Source organism: Miniopterus natalensis, chromosome 17 (genome assembly GCF_054644295.1).
Source record: "Miniopterus natalensis isolate mMinNat1 chromosome 17, mMinNat1.hap1, whole genome shotgun sequence".
Classification (NCBI taxonomy): domain Eukaryota; kingdom Metazoa; phylum Chordata; class Mammalia; order Chiroptera; family Miniopteridae; genus Miniopterus; species Miniopterus natalensis.
This window is the reverse complement of record NC_142097.1, coordinates 4,083,894-4,111,421: the sequence shown is the minus strand read 5'-3', so window position 1 is coordinate 4,111,421 and position 27,528 is coordinate 4,083,894. Positions and strand designations below refer to the sequence as shown.

The following is a 27,528-nucleotide window of genomic DNA, read 5'->3' as shown; positions in this document are numbered from 1 at the left end:
GTGAACAAGCTGCTCATCAGCGGAAAGGCCTTCACGTCAACTGACACAAGCTTCCCATCACTCCCTTCACTGCACCCGAGGCGAGGGGCTCCCTGGTAGGCACAGGAACGACTTTTACAGAGTCTAGTTTATATACGCGGCTTGACAATAGTCTTGTTCTGCTATCTAGTCCCTGGACTGGAAAAGGAAGTATAGTACAGCCACGAGGGACCTGAGGTTACCTGAAAACCAACGCTTCTTTCATTCCCTGGTTGGAAAACTCTAGTAGCATTGGGATCAGGTTAGGCTGTGTCTCCCAAAGCACCGTGGGAAGACGTACCCCACCAGTTGATTAAACAAAACATGGAGGGAGTAGGTTCACGGTCAAGTACATTCGCCTCCTCCTTGGACATCATAATGGACAGTGAAATATAAAGCAGTCCTGCCATGGTGGGGGGAGCCTGCCGAACTTTTAAATTTCAGTTATCAGAATGTTTTTTAAGAATAGCTCACTCAGCAGTGCTGGGTTTGGCCACAGAAAATGACAGTGAAGAGACAGAAGACACTTTAACCGCCTGACCGTGAGCTGTGCCAGTGGAGAATGTACTTGTGAGATGACTGAGTTCAAGATCTTTGGGTTTAAAAGGCATTCTCCATATAAAAATAATCAGAATATCCCTAAAGTATAAAAAGGGCCAAGCATCGTGCAAATTAAGACCTGGAATCAACACAGCCCCCACCCGCCCTGGAATCAACACAGCAAACCCCCCGACATGCCCTTCCCCGAGCACGGCGCCCTTCTCCTGCCCACGCCGCCTCAAGCTCCACTCCACGTCCAAAGCTGCCCCGCTCAGGACCCGCCCACGTCCCAACTACATCCTGAGTAGGAGAGGCCCCAGGCGCACATGATGTGGGCACCCACCCCAGGTCCTGCCTCCGGGCCCACTCTCCTAGGCCCCAGTTGCTCAGAGGCAGAGAGAGAGCAGAAAAGCCAGGGCTCCTGACGCCCAGGCTGCTGGATTTTCCAGCACAACACACTGCGGGTGCTGAGAAGCTCAACAATCTGTCTCAAAACTAATGAATTAAATGATGCCACTGCCTTCCTTTACATTTAGAATCTACAAAAGATAGAGAGGGAAGAGGGAAAAGGTATGGCAAAGGGAAAGAGATTCCCGATCTTCTGAGCATCAGCAAGCCTCCCACTGACCCAGCCTCGGGGCCGGAAGCGGCGGCCTGTGATCTAGAGGCGGCCCTCGCACAGCTGGGACTCCAGAGGACGTCACCAGCACTAAAGAGATTGAAACTCATTAAGGACAAGCCGTGCAACCAAGTGAAACCCAAGTCTAGCACATCAGGCATGAACAAAGACCACTAGAAATGGCTGGACAAGAGAGGGGACAGACTTGGGTTCAACAAAGTCTGATTTCTTAATTGACACATGTCAGGGCATCCCTCCCACATCACGGCCATGTCTTCCCAATCAGCAGCAAACCCTTTCCTGGACCCGTGAGCCCCAGGAGCAGCAGCAGACTCAGCCCTGGCCTCTATTCCGTTCTTTCTGCCCTTTCCTCTCATTCACTCCCCTGGTAATTTTATTCAGCACCATGACATCAAACACCCCTCTGAAGACTAAGGGCTCCCACATTTGAACGTCCAGCCCAGACCTCTGCCATGAGCCACAGGTGTCTAAATCCAAGCACTCTGCTCCCATTCTACCCTCTCAACATACTAGCCAGCATGAGCTTCCAAAACACAATCGGATGGGAATCAATGGGGAGTGGGGAACATTGTAATACTTTCAACAATAAAGATAAATTTAAAAAGAAAAAAACATACCACTCTTCTGCCTAAAACCCTTCAGTGGGTCCCAGCTATGCTTCTTAGTACCTCAGTCTGTGAGGACCTAGCGATCTCACCCTTCTCCCTCTCCTGCTGCACCTCACACCCCTTCCTCCGCCAGCAGGCCCAGCCACCGGACCCTGTCACTGTGGACACATCAACTCTTCCCATTACGTCCTGCAGTTTTTTGCTGGGGTTCCTCCCATGTCTGGTGCCTCTCGGCCTTTACATCTCAATCCACACAATGATGGGAGGAAGAGGTCTTCGGTGACCAGCTGCTTCCTCCCCAGCGGTGACTTTCTATTTGTTACCCTATGTGTCTCCTATAGACCATTTTCCACCATCCACAACTATTTACTTCCTATAGTCTCTGTCTCCCCCAGCTCACCATGAGCTCCACAAAAGCAGGGTCTTTCAGCTCCATGTGTCCACATCAAATAAATGAATAGACCACATTGTTAGCTCTTCGAATGAAAGGGGCTCTCTTGAAAGGTAGTGAGTTCCCCAGCACTGATAGGATGAACATGTGGTAGGCAAGTCACAGAGGGGCCTGAGCTAGGTGGATAAGGTGAAGGGACAATGGCCTCCTGGTTCCCTGCCCACGCTGGGAGTCTGTGTGTCGATGACCACATACTCGGAAGGCTTCTTGCCAGACAAACTTCTCTCACCGAAAACCAATATCCACAACCTCAGGCCGCATCACAGCCAATCCCTGCTCCTGAAATAACACAAGGGATGCTTTCTCGACTCTGGGAAATCCTAGGAATGCAATTTAAATTTTTTAAAAGCAAAGCCTGTGAGCTTCAAGGGCCACATGGCCCAGATGCAGGCTTGAATGAGCATTCCAAATTAGCTCCTGGCTGCTGGCATCTATCTGATGGGAAACTGCGAGGGTTGAAACGTCAGCATCATGACACCACATTCCACCCTGGGACCTCTCGCCTGCCAGGGTTGGGCGTCCTACAAGGGCCTGTCAAATCAAGAGCCATTACTTGGGCAGAGATTGTGGGTTAGACCAGGGAGCCACAAAGATGTTAAATTGCAAAACATGAACCCATAAATGCAGAGGGCCTCTGTGTTTTCTAAAATCTGACCAAAAGCTGAGCCACAGAAGAGGAAATGGTCTAATGCCCTTTACGAAATGACAACGCCACTAACAGGAGAAACAACAGGACTCTGGAATTATACAGACAGAGACCACAGGAGCCCACGAGCACCAGAATTGGGGGCTCTGGAGGCTAATGAGGTTTATCTTTTCCTAATTTTCAACCCAAAGCATTTGTCTAATGCTGTGCATGCCTGCTGACTGCCTTGAGTTGTCATTGTCGTTTAGAATAGAAGGAAAGGCAATGGGGCTCATTGTCTTGGCTTCCAACCCTGGCTCCAGCCATACACTGGGGCAGACAGGACCAGCCTGGGGTCATGGGGAAGCAAGTGCATGTGTGCGGCCTCTATAAACAAGAGGTGGCAAAGGACAGGGACACCCTGGAAGAAAGCCCCGTTTTTCCTTCATGCTTTTGTGTTGAGCACAGGCCTCCTCTTTAAAAATCAAAATGTTTCAAGAATGTATGCATTTCACGTGCCTAATCTCTCAGTATGAAAAAGTTTGTTAACTCTCTCCCGAGACGAGAGAGGACTTTGTAAGTGGGGACAGGGGACAGGAGGCAGTTTTACTGAAGACAAACTCTGCCGGGATCCTGCCGCAGTTTGAGTCTCTGAAGCTAGCTAAGGCCAGCCCGGGGCAGGGTGAGGCCAGGGCTGTGCCTTCCAGCTCCAGGGCCTGTAAGCAGACTCCTGTCCTCTGCCCCATTCTGCCCCACACAGGGGTCCACACAGATAAAATACAGAGTGGGAGAACACTTGTGCAGGTGTGGACTTAAAATCTGGGTAATTCTGAGATTTCGAAACAAAAAGCGTTAGTTCACTCAATGCAAGACAAATGTTTTGCTACCCGCTGGGCCAGTAAATTTTAAACTCACTTGCGGTATAAGGACCCCAGGAAGATGGGCACCTTCAGGACTTTCAGAGGAGGCCTGGTGCACTCCTACCCCCAGATCCCAGCCAAGCTGCTCAGAACTTATCAGTGTGAAAACCAGGGCTCCAGGAACCAGCCTTGTCTTGTCTCTAGATGAATGCCCACTGTGTGAACCCTGCCAAACAGGCTCCGCCCGCCACACCCTGACCCCACAGTCTTCATCAAGGCAGAGAGAACCTAGTTGTTTTTCCATACTAACTTCCTAACATAAAATATTGCTCACAGCTATTTTCAGATTGTGAAGATTAAAGATCTTGGCGAGGGAAATGAGTAAGGCAGCAGGGGAAAAGAAAACGGCAGAAGTGGAGAGAACCTGTGACCTGGGTCATCACTGGGACTATATTGAACAGCACAAGTGAGTTTGAAAGTACTGACCCAGAGATTGGCAAAGCACTGACCTTGAACTGAGTGAACTAACACTTTTTGTTCGGTGATTCTACTTTGCAAGGTTTCTGGTACATTCTGCCTTATAAATGCTCTGGGCTGTTACTCTCACTTGGAATAAAACAGACATTTATAGAACACATATAAGACAGGGCAGGCCAAACGACATCACAGAGACCGGAAACGTATCTCTATGCACCAGACTCCTCACTTGGTCTAGAAGGACTTGGGGGGACCCGCTGTACTCCTCCTCGCTCTGTTCCCACCAGCCTGCCCTCTCTTTCTCAGCTCTGCCGGGCTCCTTCCCTCCCCAGCGATCCTGCCCTGGATGGTCCCTCTGCCTGGAGCCTGTGTGAGGTTCCACATGGCCGACTCCTGATGGTCCTCAAGGTGTCACTCCTCCCACCCCAGTTCCTCTTCAGCACACTGTCCTGTCTCATTCTCGCTGTAGTTCCTATCAGCCCCCACAATTATCCATGTTTACTGACTTTCACCCAGGAAAATACAAGCTCTTACTCATTTGTATCTTGAGCGTCCACAATGGTACCTGGTACATGGTAGGTGTTCAGTGAATAGCTCTGAATGAAAGGACAGAGGAAGGGAGGGAGTCCTGAGGCGGGAAGTTCACGATCAAGGAAGTAAGAGAGGCTGACATTCCAAGAGGGAAAGGAGGGGAGAGGGAAGATGAGGTCTTGTGGGAAACAGGTAGGTTTCTATAGGCCTTGGTACAGATGTCATCTGGAGAGCAAGACCGATGAGGGGCCTCTGAAAGGTTTTAATTCAAGAGTAATATCATTAGATTTGGATTTTTTAAAATATCACCTGGATTCAATATGAAAAATGAGTTATAAGGGAGCAAGGAAGGTTAGGAGCTCACAGGTGGCGGCAGCTCTGACAAGTAGGGAGGCACAGCAATAGAAACGGGGAGGGTGAGTGGCCTGGGGGACCTGTGACGACTGAGAAAGGAGAGACGTCGGGCAGACTAGATGTTTAGCTTGCTGGCCGGTGGAGCAGCATTCACTAAAATACTAGAAACTGTCAAGGGGTGAATTGGGTGGAGGGCAGTGAACACTGACTGGCTGGGGTCCCTCTGAGACTTCCCAGTGGAGCTATCCGGTGGGTAGCTGGACATGCAGGTCTGGGGCTCAGGAGAGAGGTCTGGACCAGAAGGAAACAAAGGACCAAGAGAGAGCATGAAACAGTAAGACTGCATTAATGACCAGGGAGGCCGGAGAGAGGGAAGTGGGAGGGTTCTGCAGCTCCTGATAAGGGTCACCGTGGACTGGTGGTGACCCTTCAGGCTGCTGACAAAGCCTGAAGTCATGGATACAGACCATTTGAAGAATCTTAAACTTGCATCGGACCCAGCAGAGCTGCTCTGAAATAGGGTGACTGGATAGGGAGCGGGGCTGTCAAAGCCTAGGAGAGAAGGGTTTCAAGCCAGCTTCCTGGGAGGTGCTGGCTATTAAATGTGTATGGATTGAGAAGCCATGCATCTCACAAGGGCAAATGACTGCATTCTCAGCCTCCCTTGTCACTAGGTGTGGCTGTGTGACTAAGTTCCAATAAAGATAGAATCAAGTGTGTGGTCCATCTGAGGGCGTTTCATTCAAAGGGAAGGGGACACACTCTCCTGCTCCTCCTTTCTCCACCCTATTGCCTGGAGCATGGATGAAATGGCTGGAGCTCTAGCAGCCTGTGGGTCCATGAGGGTGAAGGCCAAATCCAAGACGTGGCGAAGAAATAAGCAAGAAAGCACCTGACAGCTTCATGAAACTGCCCTACCTCTCTGACGATTGCCTACTTCCAGACTTCCTTTAAAAGTCAGAGAAACACTATCCATTTAAGCTGCTGACATTTGAAGATGTTCTGTTGTATGCTGTTAATCCTAATCCTAAAGTGAGCATGAGCTGACTGGTTAATCACACCCCCTGCAGCACTGTTCCCCTGGCTTTAGGTCACGTCGCTGCCTTGATAGGGACTGTCCTCCTCTTTGCCTGTATTTATTTAAATCCTGCCCATGCTTTGGAGGCTGGATCAAATTCCACCTCCCACACGAGACTTCCCTTCCACTTCCTCCCCTGAACCCTGGCACTGCCTGCCTGCCCCCACCCGTTGGGCATCTGGCCTAAGCTGCCTTCACAGTGATTCATCCCTCTACACTTACCTCCTGACTGCTCGAAGAGGCTCAGGACCACCGAGGGCAAGGTGCACATTTTCTAGGTCCTTGGATTGATTCCCTGGACCCAAGAGGCATTCACTACAAGGTCACCTTGGATATGCCTCAGTCAAACTCCCTCACCTCCACCTGCAGCCAGGATCAGGATGGGGCCAGAAAGTATGTAAATAAATTCTAAAAATGGAAAGGCAGGCAGAGGTGAGGGCAGTCTGTGAAATATCTAAAACTGTTTCTAATACCCAGAGGCGACTTGGGGGAAAGATCTGATATGCCTCCTTCAAACTGTATGACATAGAGGCTTGCCTGCCATAAGGTTAACCTGGCAAGGGACACGATTCATATAAAAAACAAAGTGAATGGCAGCCCTGAGAAGTATAGTGCCACGGCCCCTCGCATACAAAAATGAGCCCCTTCAGAAAAAATAACAAGTTCTGCTAACCAACGTGTTTTCCCAGACACTTGCAGCATACGCTGCATACATCACTATCAATAACAAATTACTTTTGAATTAAGTAAAATAGAAATTATGTTCCAAACATGCTAAAAGCAAATTCAGACCAAGGTAAATGGTTTGCAACAGATATAGTTCATTTGTAAAGAGAGTCTAATTTTTAAAATGTATATATCTTTTGCCTTCTTGTCTGGCACAGAAATTGTTAAACCCCATCAAAAAGGCAGCAAAGACCCAGAGGAGTTTTCCCCCTCAGAGCTGGCGTTTGTCACACAAGCTGCCCCGTCAGGAAGATGTCACCAGAGACAACGGCTGGGGAGCTGAAATGGAAACTTCTAATGTAGTCCACCCGCCCAGGTCCAATATAACCGCAGTCTGTTTAAGGGCATGTCCAGATTTCCTCCAAATGCCCTTGTGAAAGCTGAGAATGCAGAAGCAGAGAACTCACGCTCCAGGACCCCCACAAAAGTAACCACGCAAAAACCCCTCGGTCAGCTACACCAACCCTGCAGGATGAGCTTGGTGCACCAAGAGCCCGTGGCGGGAGAAGTTGTCTGGCTGAAATAACACAGTGCCCCTCTGAGGCCTGCGTCTAGCGCCAACACGGGCGATTTAGGACTGCAGAAGGTGCGGCGGGTCATCAGGCATCAGGCTGGGGCCTAACACTGCTCCCCCTCCCCCCCCCCCCGCAGGCAAGGTTTGGGCACAGCTTACGGGCTGCTCCACCGCCTGGTTTCTGCTGGCCCGGCTGGCCTCACCATGCCCGCCCGATCCGCCTCCCGCCCACCGAGGCAGGGTCCCAGGCCGGCTGGCAGGGCCGGATGCACTCAGAGCCGGCCTCAGGGAAAGCCTGCCTCCAGGACTGTCACCACTTGTGACCACCAGGTGTCAGTGACGAGTGAGGAAACTCCCTTCCTGAGTTTTCAGTGCACTTGGGCAGACCCTGAAGGGGGAGACCCCAGAAGCTGTGGCTTTGGGGACAAGCAGTGCTATCTCAGATTCTCAGTCACTCACGAGCATCGCATTTACTTGCAACTCACCATGTAACCTCACTACGTAACTTCTAGGGCGGTTTTAATTCAACGTCCGTCATGCGCTTAAACAAAAGATCACAGGCTGCTCGCTTCGGTAAGGACAAACTGGGGCCTTGCTTTTCTCCCCCCAGCAAAGCGGAGACACAAAGCATGGTTTCCTACTCCTCACCAGTTCCCCCACATCAACCGCCAAGTGCATATCTAGCCCTTTCTCTTTATACTGAGGCTCCAGATGTTTCGTTTGAAATGCTTCAGCAATAGCTCGGGTGCTACTGGGTGTGGAGCCTATAGGAGGCAGAGCCCAGCAAAGGAACTGGCAACTTCACTGCATTCTTGGATGAGCTGGATCTAAACTGGTTTCTTCCATTGGGTGTAGCATCTTCAACAGAAATATTGGATTTATGAGTCACTACAGCCACATCAAAACCCGTATGTTATTGGACTTTTAAACCCAGGATGTCAGCAAAGCACTCTCAGACCTCTCCTGCTTCCCTCTGCAGGCTGAGGACACTTCCTGCGGAACACAGGAGTGTGCCGAGCCAGGCTCACTGTATCAATGCCAAGCACTGTGGCTCCTTCCAGGGTCCACGCTGCCACTAAACATCACCCAGCCACCAAAAAGAATGCATCTATTCACCTCAGCCTCTCCACACCCAGACACGAGGCCCCTGCTGAGTACTCCTCTCCTCTGAGAACTTGAGGTATCCAGCAGGTTCTTCCACTGCCAATTATGCCCTTAACTCGAATCCAAGGGAGCCTGATTGCCAGTACCTCACAAGCACTGATGCTAAGGAGAAACACAATCATCTGGATGAAGGAACCTCCCGGGTTCAGCTAAGGGCTTTGCAAAGGGCTTCAAGTACCCCTCTTGCACAAAGAAACACTCAAAATTTCTGTACTAAATGGCATTACTGAATCCCAGGACTTGGAAAGACAGTTTTGTAACTAGGGGACCAAAGCTGGCCCAACTATGCTTGGGACAGCCCCACTGTCGCTGCAACAGGAAGAGGCAGGACATTTCTGAAGAGAGACAGCCACCAAGCCAAAGTCCCGAGAGGTCAACCCAAGTTTTTGCCACTACGCCACCTTTATTGTTTATCTGTATCCACACGTCTTGACTCACAAGCAGCGTTACACTTAGGGATAAGGGGAAGCTCAAGGGCATCCTGTGAGCACAGAGAATGTACAATGATACCCAGGCTCTTTGCTTAGCCAGTGAAACTTCTGCCCCTCTCCTTTTGTCTTAATTCATGGCGCCCTGTCACATTCCACCCAACCCCAGCAACAACTCCCGAGCTTATGTCTTCCAAAAACAAGGGCTTCCAGGTCTGGACTAAGAACATGCTACAGACAGATAAGACAAGCTTGTGGAGCAAAGCTCCAGCCTCACCGTTTGCCGATGATGAGAAGCAGTGGTGGATGTGGCCCGAGGAGGTGCTACAGTTCTGCCAGAGGTCAGTCACATGGCCATTGCCCTTGATCCATTGCTGGAAAGAACCAGACATCCTAGATCAGGTGAGGTAGTGAGGAGTGATAGACAGGGCGGGAGAAGACCAAGGGAGAGCCAAGAGACACCTTATTCACCTGTGCCCCTGGCCTGCCTAGGGCCGCCCCAGCGGGAGGTCACAGTAATGCTGGAGAAAGGAGAGGTGTTGGTCTGGCTCAGGCATTATGTCTGGGGAAGGCCAGTTTTTGTAAGTGAAAAGCACTTTGTAAGTGGAAAAGTAGCACACACATCTGTTACTACGTGCAGAGCTGTGTACTGTAGTAGAAGGAGCCATGGACTCACCTGGGGGGGACACCTGCTTCAAGGGTCCCTCCTCCTGGATCTTCTGGCTGTCAATCCCCAAACCACTACCTGTCTGAGCCTGTTTCCTTATTTATAACTCCTACCCATTGGACAAGATTATCAGGCACAATTAAAATGTTGTAAAATGCTAATAAGTGATAAATTCGAATGCTTATGAAATTCACAAGTCCTGAATATAATTACTTCTCAACCTTTGAAACAGACAAGAAGATCCTGCCTAGGATCTGCCTTATGTTAAGAAGTTAGAGCCACAGCACCTACCTGCCTGAGTCTGTGTTCATCTTCACAGCCAAGAAAACGTGACTAGAATCTAATCTGCCTGCTGCCCGATGGTTCTGTGATGTTACCCTGGTGCCCTGTTCATGCAGGGGAGGCTTTACTAAGAAGGTGCTGTGCTCACATCATAAAGCAGACCTGGGACCGTCAACTCTTCTTAAAAAAGCCAAGTTTAACTTCTCAATTTTAAATCCTAACGGGGGTTTTGTGAACAAGCTGCCCACCTGACCTATGGCATTTGGAAAATACTCCACTTCCTCAACCAACCTGCATCAAGAAAAAAACGCTGAACGACTTTATCCAAGAAAGGTCTGGGGACCCTGGATCTGCCCAGAATCTACTGGGCTTAAAGAGGCCCAGCCAGCCGCCCCAGTCCAGTGGCTGCTTCCTTTCTACCCTTAGTCGGCTCTGGTTTTCTCAAAACCACCGAAAAGGCTCAGGTGGCCACAAACTGCAAAAGGCCCTGGAACCTGTGGGACTTCTGGTCCGCAAGTCACCACGCAGCCCTGACCCAAAGGGGCACGGGGGGAGCCGTGGCCTGGGGAGGCCAGAGCACTGGGCGAGGACTGGGTGCCCCCCCCCCCCCCCGCGGGACACTCACGCTGACGATCGTGGAGACGAACAGCGGCACCAGCACGGCCACGTGGAGCACGATGATACCCAGCAGCAGGAGGAGCATTTTGGCGGCAAGTTCTGCTCAGCGGAGTTTCTGCTGCGGGGAGAGAGCCAAGGCTGGACGTGAGCCCCGCGCGGCCGCGCGCCCAGCGCGGGCGGGGCGGGGGGAGGTCCGGCGCCCGGAATGCCCGGCGCCCCCACCCCGCGGCCCGGTGGGGGCGCTCGCGGCCCGCGGCGGCCGGCAGGGGGCAGCAGCGCACCGTAGGCTGCCCGCCCAGCGACCGGCCGGGGTGGGGGCGGGGGGGCGCCCCGACAACAGAACATCTTTTGCTTTTGGAAAAAAACATGTGGTAAGTCAGTCCAGGAGGAGAGGTTTTTCCAGAATGACGAGCAGAGGCCACAGCCCGCCTCCACCCACCCCGGGCGCCTCCCGCGGGCAGCCCAACTTGGGGAAGGGGTCAGAGAGCGGAGTGAAGGTGGGGGCGAGGGGCTAGGCGCCCAGATTCCCGAGGGAGGCCTGCGGACGCCGGGGGCAGGCTGGGGAGAGCGCCTGGCAGGCGGTGGGCTTCCCAGATCCCGGCGCGCTCCGCATTCCGTTAGTCTCCAAGTTTCCACTCGGTCCCGCCAGCGCCGGGAGCCGTCCAGGCCCCGGCTCAGCCAGCCAGACACGGGCGGCTCCGGGGCGAGGCCAGGGTGGGATCGGGATCCGGAGGCAGAGCGGCGGGGGAGAGCCCCGGGCCCGCGCGCCCCCCGCGCGCCCCCGCGCGCCTCCCCCGGCGGCCCCTGTGGGCGGGGCCACCCCGCAGCCAGCCCCCCCGCCCCCCGCACTAGCCCTTCAGCCCCTCGGGGCACTAAGCACGCGGAGCCCCGGGACGCTACCCGGTCCGGCAGACCTGGGATGAAATCTTTTCTGAAAAGCCCACCTTAACTTTCCAGTTTTAAGTCCTAAAGGGTGCTCTGTGAACTAAGCCGGCCGTCTGACGGCGCGGGGCCCACGTCGGTGGGAGGGAGGGGCAGAGGGTGAAGGGTTGAGCCCCAGGAGAGCCGCAGCGGCCGCAGCCTGCGAGACATCTGCCCGCTCTTGTGCGGTCCTCGCCCCGCATTTTACGCACCTTGGGGAACCCAAGGCCGGGGGAGGGGGGGACCTGTTAGAGGATATGTAAAGCTCAGAGGCCAGCTGCATCTTTGGGGACCATTTCAGGACGGAGTCTTGGGCCAGGGAGACGTTTCATAACTCGGTTTTAAAGTGCCCAATCCCCAGCCCCTTGGTTCCCCTCCGTAAGCAGTACATTCAAAGGAATCCAGGAATGTCCAGGAAGAAATAAGCACGGTTTTCTGATGTGTCCCCGAAGGTTTAAATTAAATCCAGTGGCTCCTAGCGCCGGGAGGGGCAAGCGGAGGATGATCCGGCACATAGCTAGAAAGCGGGGGCCGGCCGCACCCGGGGATGCCCACCGCAGGCACTGCTCTGCCAGTGAGTCCCCAAGTAGGCTCCTTTCCAGCGAGGCGAAAACTGCTCCGCCCCTGCCCCATATCCCGACCGCAGCACCCGCGCCCCGTACGGTTTCCAGACCACACGCCCCCCTCTGTACCCCTCCCAGCCCGGTAGGGGCCTTTCGGGACAGACCGTAGTCCGTCTGCCCGCGCCCGATACGCAAAGCTCGGGGACCGGGCCAGCCCCGCGCCCGCGCCCGCGCCCGCTCCGCGCCTTCTGGCGCCATCGACGAAAGATGCCCACGTCTCTCCTCCATCTCCTCCACTTTCCCTACCAAGGCACTTACAGCCCAAAGGGGTAGCTGTCCCCGATCCTCAGGGTGGCCTCAGGCACGCACTCGCGGAGTCCTCTCGGCTGGCTGCTGGCGTCCCCGAGGAGCGCGCGGCCGGGCTGCTAGCGGGAAGCGAGGGGCCGCAGGGAGGCTCCCGGCGTTCCCCTTTAACGGGAACGACGCCCCGTCTGCGTCGCGGCGGCAGGGTGTGTCCCTGGGCCGGCGCGCGCAGGGGGGCGGGACTCGGCGGGGAGAAAGGGCAGGACGCGGCGGGGGGGCGGGACGCGGCTACTCGGTCTTCCGTGGGCTTCGGGAGAAAGCCGATCGCTGCAAAACCGCCGCGACTTTTACTGGAAACTAGGAGGCGGCGGAGCTTTCTCACCTCCACTTCCCCTCGCTCCGCCAGCTCATGGAAACCAAGTGTTGACCAACAAACCGGCCCCTCCGCCCCTCAGGCCACGTGGGAAAAGCCCCCATGGGTGCCCAGCCCTGGGCTTGGGGGGGCTCACTCACGCAGTCTGGGTTCACTTGGGGAGCGAGGCTGGATGCCTCTCCTGCGGGGGGGGGGGGGTGGCAGGGAGGGGGCTGGCACCAGCGCTGGGAGATGGCACCCGGCCCGCCCCGTCGTCTTAGCCCCGCACGTCTGCACCGCGCGAGCCCTGCCACCAGGGTCTGCATGCGGGCGGTGCTAGGATGGGAGCGGACCGATCTAGGGGACCCTGCTTGGAGGAGAGTTCGGGGGCGGAGGGAGAGTCCCGCCAACTATGAGACAGCCTGCCCTGGGGTGCAGCCCCTCCTAGCCTGGGCAAAACCAGAGCGCAGCCCCGTACGCTCCGAGAGAAGTTTGCCTGGCTTGCCTCCCAGGCTGGGCTGGCGTCCATGCCAGAGATGGGGAGTTGGCCATTTGAGGTGGGGGAAGAGCAGCCAGGGAAATCAGCTGATTCATAGCCGCCTGAGCTCGGCCGGCCCGCCCAGCGTCACCCAGAAAGACCAGCCCTTGCAGACGGGCGTGGCGAGGATGCGCTCAGGCCCTCCTGCAGGCCGCCTGGCTGCGCGGACCCACCGAGGGCCCCAATGTGGATGTTAAAGTCTTTGCCTAATCATGGGGGGGCGCACACACAGCTGCCTGCTAGTGAACTGTGTCATAAAGCCTCATCACTTTAAAGTATTCAAATCATTCCACATTATTTAACTATTTGAAAGGAGCTGCTTATGTAGTTAATTGTACATGCATTCTTATCTTCAAGTGAAAATAAGTTACTTGAAAAATTCTTCAAACAATGGTCTCTTAAAAATCGTTATATTATCAGGTTAAAAATTGTTTTCAGTGCCCAACATATGTCAGGCACTTTGGCAGGACTTTACACCTGGTCTGTGAGAGGCAGTGTGGCCCCATAGGCACTTGGCTCTGCCTCAGCCAAACCTGATTACCCTGCTGACTCAGGGCTTATGAATTCGGGCAATTAGCTGAAGTTCAAGGAGCTTCTGTTTTCTCTCAGCAAACAGGACTAATAATGCCTATTTTAAAGGACGGGAAGCAGCGAGCATCGTGTGAAACCAATAATAAGGGACCAGTGCCCAGTACCTTGTCACCATTCTTACTCCGATATCACATTTAGGCCTTACAACAAGGTCAGGGGCAAGCCTGGCTGCCCCGACTAAAGGCTCCTGTCTCCGCGGGTTAAGATGCATATGCAAGTAGAATGACAAACTAGAGAAAGGGGAGTGTTTTTCTTCTCCCAGATCATGTTATAGTCAGGTTGGCCCTAAGAGGTTTGCTTTGTTTTATGCCACTTAGACTTTTATTTAATTTATTATTTAGCCAACATTTACGTAGTCACTACATACCCAGTGCTATTCTAAGCACTTTAAAAATATTAGCATATTTAACTCAGGATTTTTCCTCTTTTTTTCCCCCCCCAAGTAAATTTTTTAATATATTTATACACCCAGAAAAGTATACACATTGTAAGGCACAGCTCATAGCTTCCTTTCTTTTGAACCCAATATTTTAATCAATAACAGGCCACAGGGCTGTGAAGGCAGCGGTCCTCCTGCCTCTCCTGTCTCCAGAGGCTGCTCAGTGCAGTGCACGTGAGCTCTGCCCCACCCAGGGCGGGCCGCCGCTCAGCTACAGGTGGAAGCTTCTCTCTGACCTGCTTGCCAATGCAGGATCAATACACAGAGCTGCTTCCCATCAGGAAAAAAGCATCTGGACCCCCTTATCGCTTCAAATCTGATGTACTGGGCTTTCTAGATGCCCTCAGATGGTCGTTCTCGCCACCCCAGCCAGAGTATATGTCCAGCTCTTAACCTAGGGTTAAAAAATTCCCTGACTCCCCAGTCAATTCCAACACAAATGCACTGTCTCCACCGCAATCCTTTCCATTTGCGGTTTGCAGGGGTTGGGGGCTTGGGCAACAAACACTCCGTAAAGCATACGTACACACCACTCAGAGGCACAGTTTGCAGTAAAACTCACCAGCCCAAACAGTGTCACCCCTTCCTCCACGCGGCTTTCTTTGCAGTCAAAGCAAAGGGTGCAAGGGCAGGGCCTCCCCACAGGGCAGCAGAGAGGCCAGCAGCTGGCAGACCAAGCGCCACCGCTCCCAACCAGGCTCCCCAAGATGCTCCCTGGTAGAGCTCCCTGTCACTGAAAGCCAGACCAGGCGTCCCTCCAGTTATTCAGGGGCTGGTCCAATGCTGGGATATGTCATGGTGGCCTGAGAGCCTCCCAGCCTCTACTATTTAAAGAGACAGTGCCCAACTTTGTGCACTTTCCGAAACAGGGTGATCCCAAGGCTCTGCAGGGCATGCAGAACCTGAAATCAACAAGGAGATGAGCTTTGGGGATGCCCGAAAGCTGCGACGCCAAGGACGCCAAGGCTATTCTCACTGTGAGTGCCAGCCTGTGTAAGAGCAAAGAGGTCTCCTGGGCTCTCAGTGCCCACCTCCCACCTCCCACCTCCCAGGGAATCCTGCAAAGATGAAACATACTGTGTGGAGGGTCTATGTCCATAGTGCTATCTGTGTGCGGACAGATTTTACTTTTAATCAACAACATCATTTATGGATCTCAGACATCACACAGATCATCTCTCATAGCTTCACCCCAGGGAACCAAAGGTCTAAATGTCACTATAAAATGTTGACATTCATGAGATAATTCAATTCAAAGGAAAAAACAACAAACCTCTATTGAAAACATTCTAACCTGTCAGGCAGGATAGGCTAGAGGAGCAAATTGAAAAGTTATGAAGAGCTGGACAAATGAAAGCATAGTATTCTGCAGGCTCTCTGTGGCTTCTACACCTTCAAGCTCTCAAAAAGAGCCCTCCATCCCTTGCAAGCTCTCCTGCTTGGAAACTCCAGGACAAAGGGAGTTGGTTTTATTGAATGAGTTTCCTAAAATTCTGGCAATTTCCCCATCTCTTTTTTTTTTTTAATCCTCACCTGAAGATATGTTTTATTGCTTTTTGGTTTGGGGTTTTTGTTGAGGGGGCGGGAAAACATCCACCTGTTGCCTGCTGTATGTGCCCTGACCAGGAATCGAACCCAAAACCTTTTGGTGCACAGCACGATGACACTCCAACCCACTGAGCCCCCCAGCCAGGGCTCCCCACCTCTTACTTTAGGGATCCCAGTCTGGAGTGCCCTGCAGAGCTTGGAGGAGCGCCCTCAGCAGACATTTTGTTCTGTTGGGCCTCGCAATCAATCGGGGTGGGGTCAGGGTCCAAGTGGCCCTCTCCCCTGCTCTGCTCCCAGCCAGCGTATCCAGTCCCAATGAAACAGATTCACCTTTTCCCTTTGGGTGAGTCATTTTTATTTTTCCCAGCAGTGGTTCTCAGGCTTGAACTGCTCTTTAGAATCACCTGAGAGTTTTACGTTGGGCCTCTCCTGGGCCTGTGCTTCTAGCATCTTCTACGTGGTCTGCAATGGGGCTCGTCGCATCTCTCACAATGGTCCAGCATCAGACAGATTGCCCTATGCTGTCAGATGGCTCCTGGTTTCCCTCCAGTTGCCTTCTGTTGTGGAGCCCAGTTGAGGCAAGGCCCAAAGTGGGTGGCAATGCTCTGCAAGTTATAATTCACAGCCCTGCTAGGCAAATCAGGGTGCGAGAGAGAGAGAGAGAGAGAGAGAGAGAGAGAGAGAGAGAGGAGCCTCCCTTGATTCTCTCCTGACTTGGAAGGGTACCAGTGAGCATGGTTTTCAGGCTCCCCCAGACAGCCCCCTTCCTAAGGTGCTCCACACACTGAGACTCTGAAGGCTGCTGCCCTCCAGGCCAGGATTAAGCCTGGAGACCTCTGAAAAGATCATTTCTGCTCAGAGGAAGAAGGGTGGGGCAGGGGGTGGGGGGAATGCATTCTGTTTCTGAGGAGCTAGGGCCAATCTGATCAGCTCCCAGCCTTCCAGGAGCTCCAGGTTTCAGGACTTACTTGCTCTCCTGGCCTTGCATCTCTTTTGGTTCCCCATCTCCTGCAGGAAAGCCCTGGAGAACCTGCTGGCTTTGGCTGTGGCCTGTATGGCATGCTCCTTGAGGCTTCAAGGCACCGGAGCTGGTCAGTGCTGCACTCCGCTGGCCACATCCACCAGGCCCCAACACCCAGGCCAGACTCTGCCTCCCCACAGTCACCCAGGGAAGTGCCCTCCTGGATCTCCAGAGGAGATCTGTGTTGAGCAATGTGTCTGTCCTCAAGGTCATGGAGAATGTCCCACAAGGCCACCTGCCGTAATAAAGAACAGGATGCTTACCAAGTCACACTTATTACTATTGTTATTATTTCAGGTGTTATTATTACAGATGGGGAAAGTGAGAACTGGGCAGACGTCCTGGGGGAAACCCAGTGGAGTCAGACTGGCTAATTCCACACCCGAGCTCTTCCGATACACAGGCCTCTTCAGCCTGTGAGCAACAGGTCATCCCACAGTCAGCGAGAAAAGTCATTACAACCATAGTAGCTCGTGGTTACTAGGTACTTGCGTGCGTTAGGCACCATTCTGAGGATTCTGCATGAAGTCAGTCGTTTAATCCTTACAACAACCTTACAAAATATGCACCCATCACCACCTTTTATATAAAGGGAAACTAAGGGAGAGCAAGACATTGAGTGACTTTCTCACGACAAAGGAATGACAGATTCAAACCCAGCCCCTGGCTGCAGAGCCCGCAGCGACGCCCGTGATGCGCGGCAGGCTCCCGCAGTCGTGGCACATCCATGCCTTTTCCTGTTGCTCCCACAGGCACTGCATAGTCTAACCTCCTTTGTTTACCGAAGATCCTGATACGTTATACCTATTTATAGATTCACATTTCTTTTTCTGTTAATAAACCAAGAAAGTGTCCCCACACCTCTGCTGACTGCCTCATCCTGGGAGTCCCCATTTACCCGCCCTGCCTCGTCCTGCCCCTGAGGCCTGCGTTGCTTACCTGCGATGCCCCAGAGCCAGTGGATCCCACACAGAGCCAGCAGTGTCATCTCACCAGGCTGTCACTGTCCTTGGGGAGTGGAATCCAGGCAGACTCGGGAAGCGGGCAGCAGCCCTTTTTTAATGCACTTACAGCTACTACAATTCTGTTCCATGGAGTGTCTTATTTGACCAGGAACTGTGATGACCATTTGCAGCTCCCTCCAGGGACCATCGAGTGAGTGCCAGGCTGTGACCTACGACAAGTTCTTCTGATTTCCAAACCTGTGATTTTCCATTATGCAGACACCCCACTTGGAAAACAGAGGGGAGTCTCCCCTGGGCATCTGTCCAGTGGGCAACGCGGTCTCCGGAGTGTCTGTCTCAGCAGCATTCGGTCGGTGTCTGGGCCGTGTTTACACTACAGGCCTTTCCTGCTCCATCCCAGCCGCAGCCTGTGTGGGTGGGCTTGGCGGAGCCGGGGCACAGCTGGTCCGGAGGGTCCTCAAATGTCGGGCTATTGCCTCATCTAGTCTCATCTAGACTCTTCTGACCTCGGGGCTGACCTTGGGTTAGAGCAGCTGATTATTAAAAGAGCAAGCAAATGGGAAGAGATGGCAAAGGGGAAGGAAGGGGGGGAAGAAGGAAGGAGGGAGGGGAGGGAAGAAGGAAGGAAGGAAGGGAGGGAGGAAAAAGAGAGAGGGAAGAGGAGGAGAGGAAGGAGGGAAGAACCTGAAGGAGCCAGCTTGCCCTCCAAGAGCAGATCCCTCTACAAACAGACAAGTTTGAAGTGATGTGACCTCCAAGCCCCCAGAAGGTGTTCCCAGTGAACAGCGCAGAAGCAGGCAGAGAGCACCTAAGACACAAACTCAAGTTGGCGCAGACCATTCCCTAAATTACGCAAATTCATACATTCTTTTTGGGATAAATTGCATCCTGCTCCTTCACGCTTGGGAGAGACCACGGGCAGCGTGATTGCGTTGTGCCGTTGGAACAATACGAAGCACAGAGAATTCTTTGTTCCCAAACGCAATGCTCCTTAGGAAAGCCGGCCGCCACAGACGCAAGTGGAGGGGGCGAGAGGTCCTTTCCCTGAGACCTCATGAGCTAGCAGAGAGGGGCTCAAGAGCAACTTAAGCAAGAGAGCTTTCGAAACTCATTTGTACTTGGGATTGGAAATTCTGAAACTCTTCTAAGACTTGAACCCCTACGGGACATTTTTCTACGCCAGCCAGGATAAGCCACTGAGGCAGCAATGTGAGCTATCAGGCCACACAGCAATGGATGCAGTAAGAGAGGGTTGGATGGGTTTTCTAGGCCCCATGGACCAGGCACGACAATGCCAAGGAAGGGAACCTGGGCTTAATGTCAGCGGTTGTCCTCACTAGGGGAGGACAGGAAAGGCAACTATATAAGCCAAGGGAATGCTTGATTCGGGCATATGCGGCCACGCCAAGCTGTGGGACATCAATCTCCAGCAAAAAGGAGACCCTCGCGAATGTTCTGGAAGGGAACCTGGGAGAACAGTTCCCATGATGCACCATTGTATCCATGATGCCCTGAGCATGCCTCTGAGCTGGGCAAACAGTGATTGCCCTTCAAGCTTGAGGGCAGATGTTCTCTTCATCTCCGAGTCCCTGGACCACTTACCAAGTGGGAAACCTCAGCCAAAGCCTGGGAAGTTCACAGACAAAGGCCACATGCTTCTGAGAGGTTCAAGGCAACACTGGGCCAAGCATCAAGTTCTCTTACTCTTCGTGGTTGAAGACTTGGAAACTCCCAAGCTAGGAGACTCCAGTGGCAATCCTGGGTCTCATGGACAATCACCTTAGGATTTTAACTCCGAATTAAAATTTTAGAAATGTATCTTAAAATAGTCATGGTTATGCAAAGCTATTTACTGCAGCACTCTTTCTGATGAAGGAAAATCTGCGCATTCTAAATCTCAAACAATAGGAAAGGGGCTGGGTAAGTTTGGGTACAGAGAAAAGATGAAATGCTACGTGGATATTAAAAATAATGTTGAGGACGATTGCTTAGTGAAATGAGGAAATCAACAACGTGGTTTGTTGGGAAAATGTTATAAATCGCTATACCTGCAATCTATTGGACACTTACCAGTCACTGTGCTCAGCCTGTCATTGTGACCTGCAACAACCCCAGAGGAGCTGACTGCTATGACCCCTAGGGCACCAAGAAGTGAATGTGCTGCCCAAGGGCACACAGTTGGCTGTGGTGTAGCCAAATGTAAACTTTGACCCCTGAGGCCAAGACCCTACCTTCTTAACCACTAAACTCCATCAAGTGTATAGTCTTAGAGGTACCCGAGTTCCAACAGTGACAAAAATGAAAGCGAAGCCTGAAAGGCTGGGCAGCCTGGAGGATGCAGTATAAAAGAATTCTTTCAACACTGTCTTCAAGTTCTAACTTAAAAGGGGAAAAATATATTTGCATGGAAGTGAACATGCCCTGGGGCTAATAGTGATTAATAATCACACAGCTGAGCCTCATGCCTTCATCATGACGAATCTGTGGCTTTCTGGCAGAGAAAATGGGCACAGCGCCTGCTCCAGGGAGGACCGGGGGCCACAGGCCAGGCCCTGCTCCTTCTATGCTGTCTCCAATTGGAGTCACACATCCAGGCTCAGAAGGGTTAAGCCAGGATTGAATTAAGCTGTGCATCCTACAATACTGTTGGTAAAATGTAAGCATTTATGTGCACCATGAGTTTAGTAACCTTATTTTGTACTTATTTAAAATACACCAGAAGACTTGGGGGAAGTGGCTGGACTTCTACTGATCTTGAGGAACCCCAAATGAGCCAACAGTTCATTGATTTAAGTTTTGTGACTTTGAATCTGAGAATTCCTACAACCCACAGCAAGAGCACAGTCAGACATGATTCAGACGAGTGAAAGTGCACTGAAAATTATGCTCCATCTGACCAAGGGGGAGAGCTCTACATGATTGTCAGTGGTCTGTCACCTGCCACATTACTCTAACAATCTATCTGTCTCTCCTCATTCATCCATTACAGTGTGCAACCATAGTGAAATCAAAGTACCTACAATATCTGAATTTCACTGCCTTGCGAGCTCCTCAATGACTGGAAGACCTCAAGACTTTTTTGAATTTTCCTTCCCAGCAAGATATTTTCAACAGTCTTCTCAGGGGTGGTCTACTTGGCATGGTCTCACCCCTCACTCCTATATAATCACAAACCATTGAATATGCACCTGTCTTGTGGACCTCTAGGAGGGGACATGTTTATGAAGCATTTTCTAAATTTATTGAACCCGGAACTTTTGCTCTCAAATTCTTTCCAAAACTTCATTTACACGAAACTCCCAGTTGGAAACCTGGGAGCTTCCCATGACCTCTTCAGCTCTGACAGTCTAGTCTCTATTGATGAAGGCAGGTGGAAGAAATGGCATTTCTTCAAACTGACTATAGACATTTCAGGAAATGAAGAGGCATATGGGAAGGCAGGAGCCAGCTAAGGGCTCCAGGCCAGGCTAAGTTTCCCAGGCAGGAAAGAGAAAGCATCCACTGAGGCCAGAGATTTTTGCTGTGATTCCAAGTAAGGAATTGGGTGGATGTGGCCTGAGGCCATGCTGTGCCATGTCCTTCCCAGTGGCCACCCAGGCTCTCCCTTGTTATGTGCTTACTCTCCTTTTGGGGGGGGCCACCATCATTCAGCTCTGGGAGTGGCTTCATCATGGTCTATGAAGACACCTCATACCCAGTTATAGTGTCATATGAATGATCCAAAGGTGGCCTCTATGTATTGGTCCCTATGTTGCTTATTTCTTCACTGCAGGCTGAGACTCATTATGTTTAAAGCCAACTGGCATCTAAAGCAAATTTTTACACATCCAATTACTTTAAAAATAGCCCAAACAAGAAGATTATTAGCCATTTAGGACATGTATGCTTTGTGTACCCCATCAAACCTCACCTCACCGTGGCTGGCCATTGATGAAACAGAGCCTTGCAGTTATAAGACCCCCAGTTGCTCCAGCCTTCAGAGTTCTCTGACCCAGAGACTCCCACTGTGCAGCTGGCAACATCTCCTAAGCAGGTGAGCCCCCCCTTAGGCTCCCAACTTTCCCAGGAGTTCTTTCCTCTTCTTTCCTGGATGGCAGCCCTCTGCTTATGGTAGCCACTGGACAATCTCATTCTGTGCGAGACCTTGCCTCTCACGGAACCCTGTCCAAGTGCCACCTAGTAAAGCTTGTTTTGTGTTACTGCCTCTTGTGGTCATATTTTTCCTAGATCATCTCCAAGACCCTCTAACAAACCCCCATATAGAGAGAGAGGTAATAAATAGAGGAATATTGGGGCTGGTGCCCAGAGATCCAGGACCCAGTGATGCCCCTAGGACTCATGCATGCAGAGAAGGACAGGCGATCCCCCAGAGAAACAGAAGTGTTCTGGAGCTAGCATCACACTGGCCATCCCAGCTTCCTCAAATAGTCCAGCTGAAGAGTTTCTTCTAGGGAACCCAGGGTGAGTGGTAGGCATGAAGAGCCAGTGATGGGCCCCCAACTGGAAGACCTCTTGAAAAGGAACCTTTGTCCCTTCAAACTGAGGGAGAAGATCTGCTATGAGGCTGAGCACTGGGCTGCTCAGTTATGGAGCTATGTACATGACCTATGCATAGACTTGGTGGCAGTCCATCAGAGCCCGACGCTCAGTGCTATGTCCCTCTCAGGTGACTGATGCAGCCATTTTCCACCCAACAATTTCAGCAGCTGGTCCCTGACCCTCGCTCTATACACAGGGTTATGTAGGAATGCTGAGGTAGGGCTGAAACTGGCTGTCACAGGCCTGACAACTGCACACTGAAGCATCCGTTCCCAGTTTGCACCAGTGGTTGCTTCTATAAAGGAAGCAAAAGCCATACAGTGAATCTTACTAAGGTCACTGGCCTTCGCTGGCTTCTTTCATGATGACAAAGTAAACAGAAGGTGACTTAAGTGTTTTTGGCATCCGAGGCCATCAACAGTTAAAACCAGACTCTGGAAGAAGGGTATTTTGAACATCTTAAGCTCTACTAGGTGACAAGAAGAAGAACTGACGGCTCTTAAAACAATATTTATTCAATAGCTTTTTATTGAGCAGCAGCTACTACAGGCCAAGAGCAAACAAAGTCACTTGGCCTCTTCAATCTTCGTTAAATGCAAAAATAGCCACAAAAGCTTCTTGCTCCTACCTGCACGCCTCTTTGCCATGTAGCCTTTATGCTCCCTCCATGAAAAAGTGCAGTCCATTCCTCCACTCCCTGACTCTGGACACGGCCAAGTGACCTGCTTGTGGCATAAGCAGACACTTAAATGGAGCTTGCTCACTGGGGCTTGCCCTCTCGCTGCTGGAGACTGTTGCCCCATCATCTAAAAAGGCCCAGGGAGGCCTGCTGGATACTGATAGACCACATGGAGAACAAGCCCAACCATCCCAGCCACCCCAGCTGAGGCCCTGGGCATGTGAACCAGCCCCGGAGAGAACAGCTGCTCCTTGCCCAGACCGGAAAGGATGCCAAACAAGGCCAAGGCAGCCCTCAGAATTGGGAAAACCAATACTTTGTCTTTTTAAGCCACTGCTTTTTGTGGTGATTTGTTACATAGCAAAAGAGACTGATACATTAAGAATCCTAGAAGGTGGGGTTAGGCACCAAGCACGCTATACTCAGAAGCAGGACCCCATGCCAGCAGGGTGAAGGCAATGGCCTGGTGCTTCCACTCATGCCTGGTGCTCTGCAGCCTAGAAAGTGGACTGTAGCAGTTGGCTCAGCAGCATTTGTGAGGAAGAAGAGTGATGAGGTGAGAGAGTGAGAAGACTCCTGAGGTTCTGTGGGAATTCCTTGACTCTGTGAAGATTTTCAGGTATTTTCTGAGTCTTGTGGTTCTAGGGAGAAGCCTGTGGCTCTGCAAAGAGTCCTGGGTATGTATCCGTGGAGGGCTCTGAGCTGCAGTGCAGAGCAGGGCACCTCTAACCAAGGGTGGTGAACACCATATGCTTTTCTTTTACCTTCCTTCCTCCCTCCCTCCTTTCCTTCCTCCCCCCATTCCTTCCTTCCTTCCTCTCATTCCTCCCTCCTTCCCTCCCTTCCTTCCTCCCCCCATTCCTTCCTTCCTTCCTCTCATTCCTCCCTCCTTCCCTCCTTTCCTTCCTCCCCCCATTCCTTCCTTCCTCCCATTCCTCCCTCCTTCCCTCCATTCCTCCCTCCCTCCCTCCCTTCCTCTCCCCTCCACCCTCCGTCCCTTCCTTTCCTCTTTCTTTCTTCCTAATCTATCAGTCAGTCACATGATCCTGCAGGACGTGTGAGGTGGACGAGTCCACTGATCCTGCATAGGATGTCGTGAAGCATAGAGATGCTATAAAGCTTTCTAAGCTCTTCCCCTCAGTTTCTGTACTCATGTCACGGCAGCCCTGTGACAGTGTGTGAGCTGGCTCCGGTCATGTGTGTGGGCCCCCCTTTGAGTAGCATTGCTGTCGAGAAGACTGGGGCTGGCCCTATGGTACCTACAGCCCCTGGCCTGGAACCACAAACTCTCAGTCGTGGCATGAGCCTGACTATTGAATTTTTTTCAACACTGACCCAAATGGCATTTCTTCAAACTCCAATGTAATAGCAAATAACAGGAAAAGAACCCTTTCTCGGGAAAGGCCCTGAATAATAAAAATCATAACTCTTAATGTTTAGCACCTCATTGGTTAGCAAAAGCAGTTGTACTAAGAAGCGTTGCTCTGCAGCCATCTGGGAGCCACAGTCTTGATGGCAGTGCTGCGCTGAGCGCCACCCTGTCCTGGATGTGGGTGCGAGCACTGCTGGGTGAGTGTTTATGGGGCCGGGGCTGGGGTTCAGCACTGCAGCTTGTGCACCCCACGCTCCAGGCAGTGTCCCCCTCCATCGAACCACCACTTTCTTAAGGACCTGCACACACCAGGAGCGTAAAGGGTATCGCTTCCAGAAAAATCTGCAGAGTGCTCTAAGGAGCATCCCTTGAAGTATCTTCTTGAGAGGGCCTTGGAGCATTAAAGTTTTCTTCTCTGGGGTCAGGACACTGTGTGGTGTATTTCACATTCTCTGTAGAAGGGGGGAGACGGGCCTGTCAAAGGGGCAGCTCCTTGGCAGTGAACCCCCTGGGCCCCAGGGCGCTCTAAAGCCTGCACTCCTTCATGCACAGAGGACGGGCATCTCCAGTGGTACCACCACTGTCCATTGCCAAGGCCGAGACTGGGTCATCGTCCGGACTCTGCCCCTTCTCCAAACACCAGTTACCGGCTGGTCACCGGGTGTTGGCGGTTCTGCCTCTGAAATGTCTCCTCACCTCCATTCTCACCGCAACTGCTCACTTTCAGGCCATCGCTTTATTTGACTTACTGCAAAATGCTTTGACCACCTTCATTTTGTCACTATCTAATTACCATTAGTAATAACAATCATCACCGACGTATTATGTTCTAGATATTGTGTTAAGTATTAAATTGGTGCCAGGAAAAAGAGGTACTATTATTTTCCCCCAACATTTTATTATAAAAAAAATTCAGGAAAGTTGAAAGAATTGCACAGTAAACACCCAATACCCACCACCCAGATTCTATAATTGCTGTCTATCAGTATATGCTTTATCTATCTGTCTACCAACCCATATTATTTTTTATGCATTTAAAAGTAACTTGCAGATATTGTGATATTTCACTCTTAAATTCTTTTCCATGATCATCATTAGTTAAGCTCATTATATGTTTAATTTTTAAAGGTAAAATTTAATACAGTAAAATGCACACATCTTAAATGTATCATTGATGAAATCTGACAATTGCATTCACCTGTGTAATACAGAACATTATCTTCAGCCAAGAAAGCTTCTTCAAGCCCCTTCCATGCAATCCCCAACCCTCGGGGGCAGCCACTGTTGACAATACTATTTTTGGATCTATTATTTCTATTGTGTTTTATTTATTTATTTATTTTATTTTTAAGTATGTCTTTATTGATTTCAGAGAGAGGAAGGGAGAGGGGAAGAGAAGTAGAAACATCAATGATGAGAGAGTCATTGATCGGCTGCCTCCTGCACGTCCCCACCTGGAATCGAGCTGCAACTCGGGCATGTGCCCTGACCAGGAATCAAACTGCGATCTCCTGGATCACAGTTGATGCCCAACTGCTGAGCAATGCCTGCTGGGTTGTGTTTTATTTTTAATTTTAATTTTTATTCATTTATTTGAGAGAGGGAGAGAAGGAGAGAGAGAGAGCAGAGAGAGAGAAACATCGATTTAGTGTCCCACTTATTCATTCATTCATTGGTTGATTCTTGTATGTGTCCTGAGATCGAACCCATAACCTTAGCATAGTAGAATGACTCTCTGAGCAACCGGGCCAGGGATGTTTTCTTTTTAACCAATGAGGAAAGCAAAGCTTAGAGAACTTAAACAATCTGCCCGTCCTGGCTCTCTTTTCTCTGTGCTGTCGCCAAATGCCTTACCAACGGAGCATTGTCTGCTGAGGGCTCGTCCTCCTGTAAATATGCTTGAGCTTGGTTCTAGGATGTGGTTAAATTACTTGGACACAGCTTGGTCCTTTCTGGTTTTGTTTTTCAGATAGTTAGCAGGTCCAGAACTGTGTTTAGTCCAGAGCTAATTATTGCTCCCTGCTGAAGCAAGGCTCTCCTGACCACTCCACCCAATGCGCCCGGGTTTTTCCAGTCTGGATAGTGGGAACAGGCATTTTTCGCAGCCCCGCGTGCGCCCGGATGCCGTGCCCCCTCCTCTTTTCAGGTGGCTCTTTCCCTGTGTCTCCAGTAGCACGTGTGCGTGTGCTGGTGGGTATCCCACGGAGCGTTCGCGGGCCTCCCTCTCCGCAGCTCTCTGCCCTCTGAACTCCAGGCCTGCAAAGTTGAGCTGCTTTAATCTTCTCAGACGCTCAGCTCTGTCCCCTCCGCCCACCTCTGCCTCCTCCGGCTCTCCCCAGGTTCCTCCTTGCATTCTGGCCTGAAAACTCCCCGAGTGTGGGAAACTGGGGGCTAGCGCAGGGCTCGCCTAATTCGTTTCCTGTCTCTCGAGATCACTGCTGTTTGTTGCCTGATGACCAGTGTCCAGTTGTTGTATATTTTGTCTGTATTTTTTGTTGTTTGTTTCTTTTCTTTTCTTTTTCTCATCAGAAGGTAAATAGTCCCTATCACTACTTCTTGGCCAGAAACAGAAGTCCTTTCGTTTCATTTTGACCAGTATTTTCCAGGCAGACGATGCACGGTCTTTCTCATCACCTGACCTAGCCTCACGGTCACGGTAAGACACCTTCCGAGAGCAGCTGCAAGGTGAACCCCTTCCTAAAGCTTCTCCGAGACTCCCTCCCCACCACCCCTCGCTTTATGCAGGGCAGAGCTGTCCTAGTCATCGGGGTAAGTCTGGGCACTGCCTGAGCTTCCACACGGAGTCCACCCTTTCTCTAGAAGCTTCGGATTTCTGAAGGACAATTGCTTCCTTAGAGGTCCCTAGCTTCTCCTCATTTTTATCATTGTCACTAGCAGCTGGCTTTTGCTTTGGCATTGTTTTTCACAACAAAACGGAGATAGGATTTTATCACATGTGAAGGCAACTGTGCTGGTGGCCCCCCAGAGACCCAAGTATCCCTGGGACGTGGACGGTGGGCAGCCAGCCGTCTCCTCACCGGTTTGGTGACTTGCTCCTGCTCGTACATGTCACACTGTGCTCTCAGCCAGCCAGTTTGTCCTGTGCCTCAGCAAAA

At 51.5% G+C, this 27,528-nt stretch overlaps 1 protein-coding gene across 2 annotated transcripts in view; it reads right to left on the bottom strand.

Moving 5' to 3' along the window:
* Positions 1–12,504, bottom strand: part of PMP22 (peripheral myelin protein 22) — a 29,414-nt gene extending 16,910 nt beyond the window's left edge. The window contains exons 1-3 of one of the 2 annotated variants that reach the window (XM_016196412.2): positions 12,384–12,504; positions 10,589–10,699; positions 9,292–9,388 (exon numbers count right to left, since the gene is read on the bottom strand). In XM_016196412.2, coding sequence (XP_016051898.1) covers positions 9,292–9,388; positions 10,589–10,666 — 175 coding nt within the window. In that variant the 5' untranslated portion in view covers positions 10,667–10,699; positions 12,384–12,504. The remainder of the gene's footprint in view (positions 1–9,291; positions 9,389–10,588; positions 10,700–12,383) is intronic. The other variant, XM_016196413.2, reaches the window with a different exon arrangement.
* Between the last annotated feature and the right edge of the window lie 15,024 nt (positions 12,505–27,528).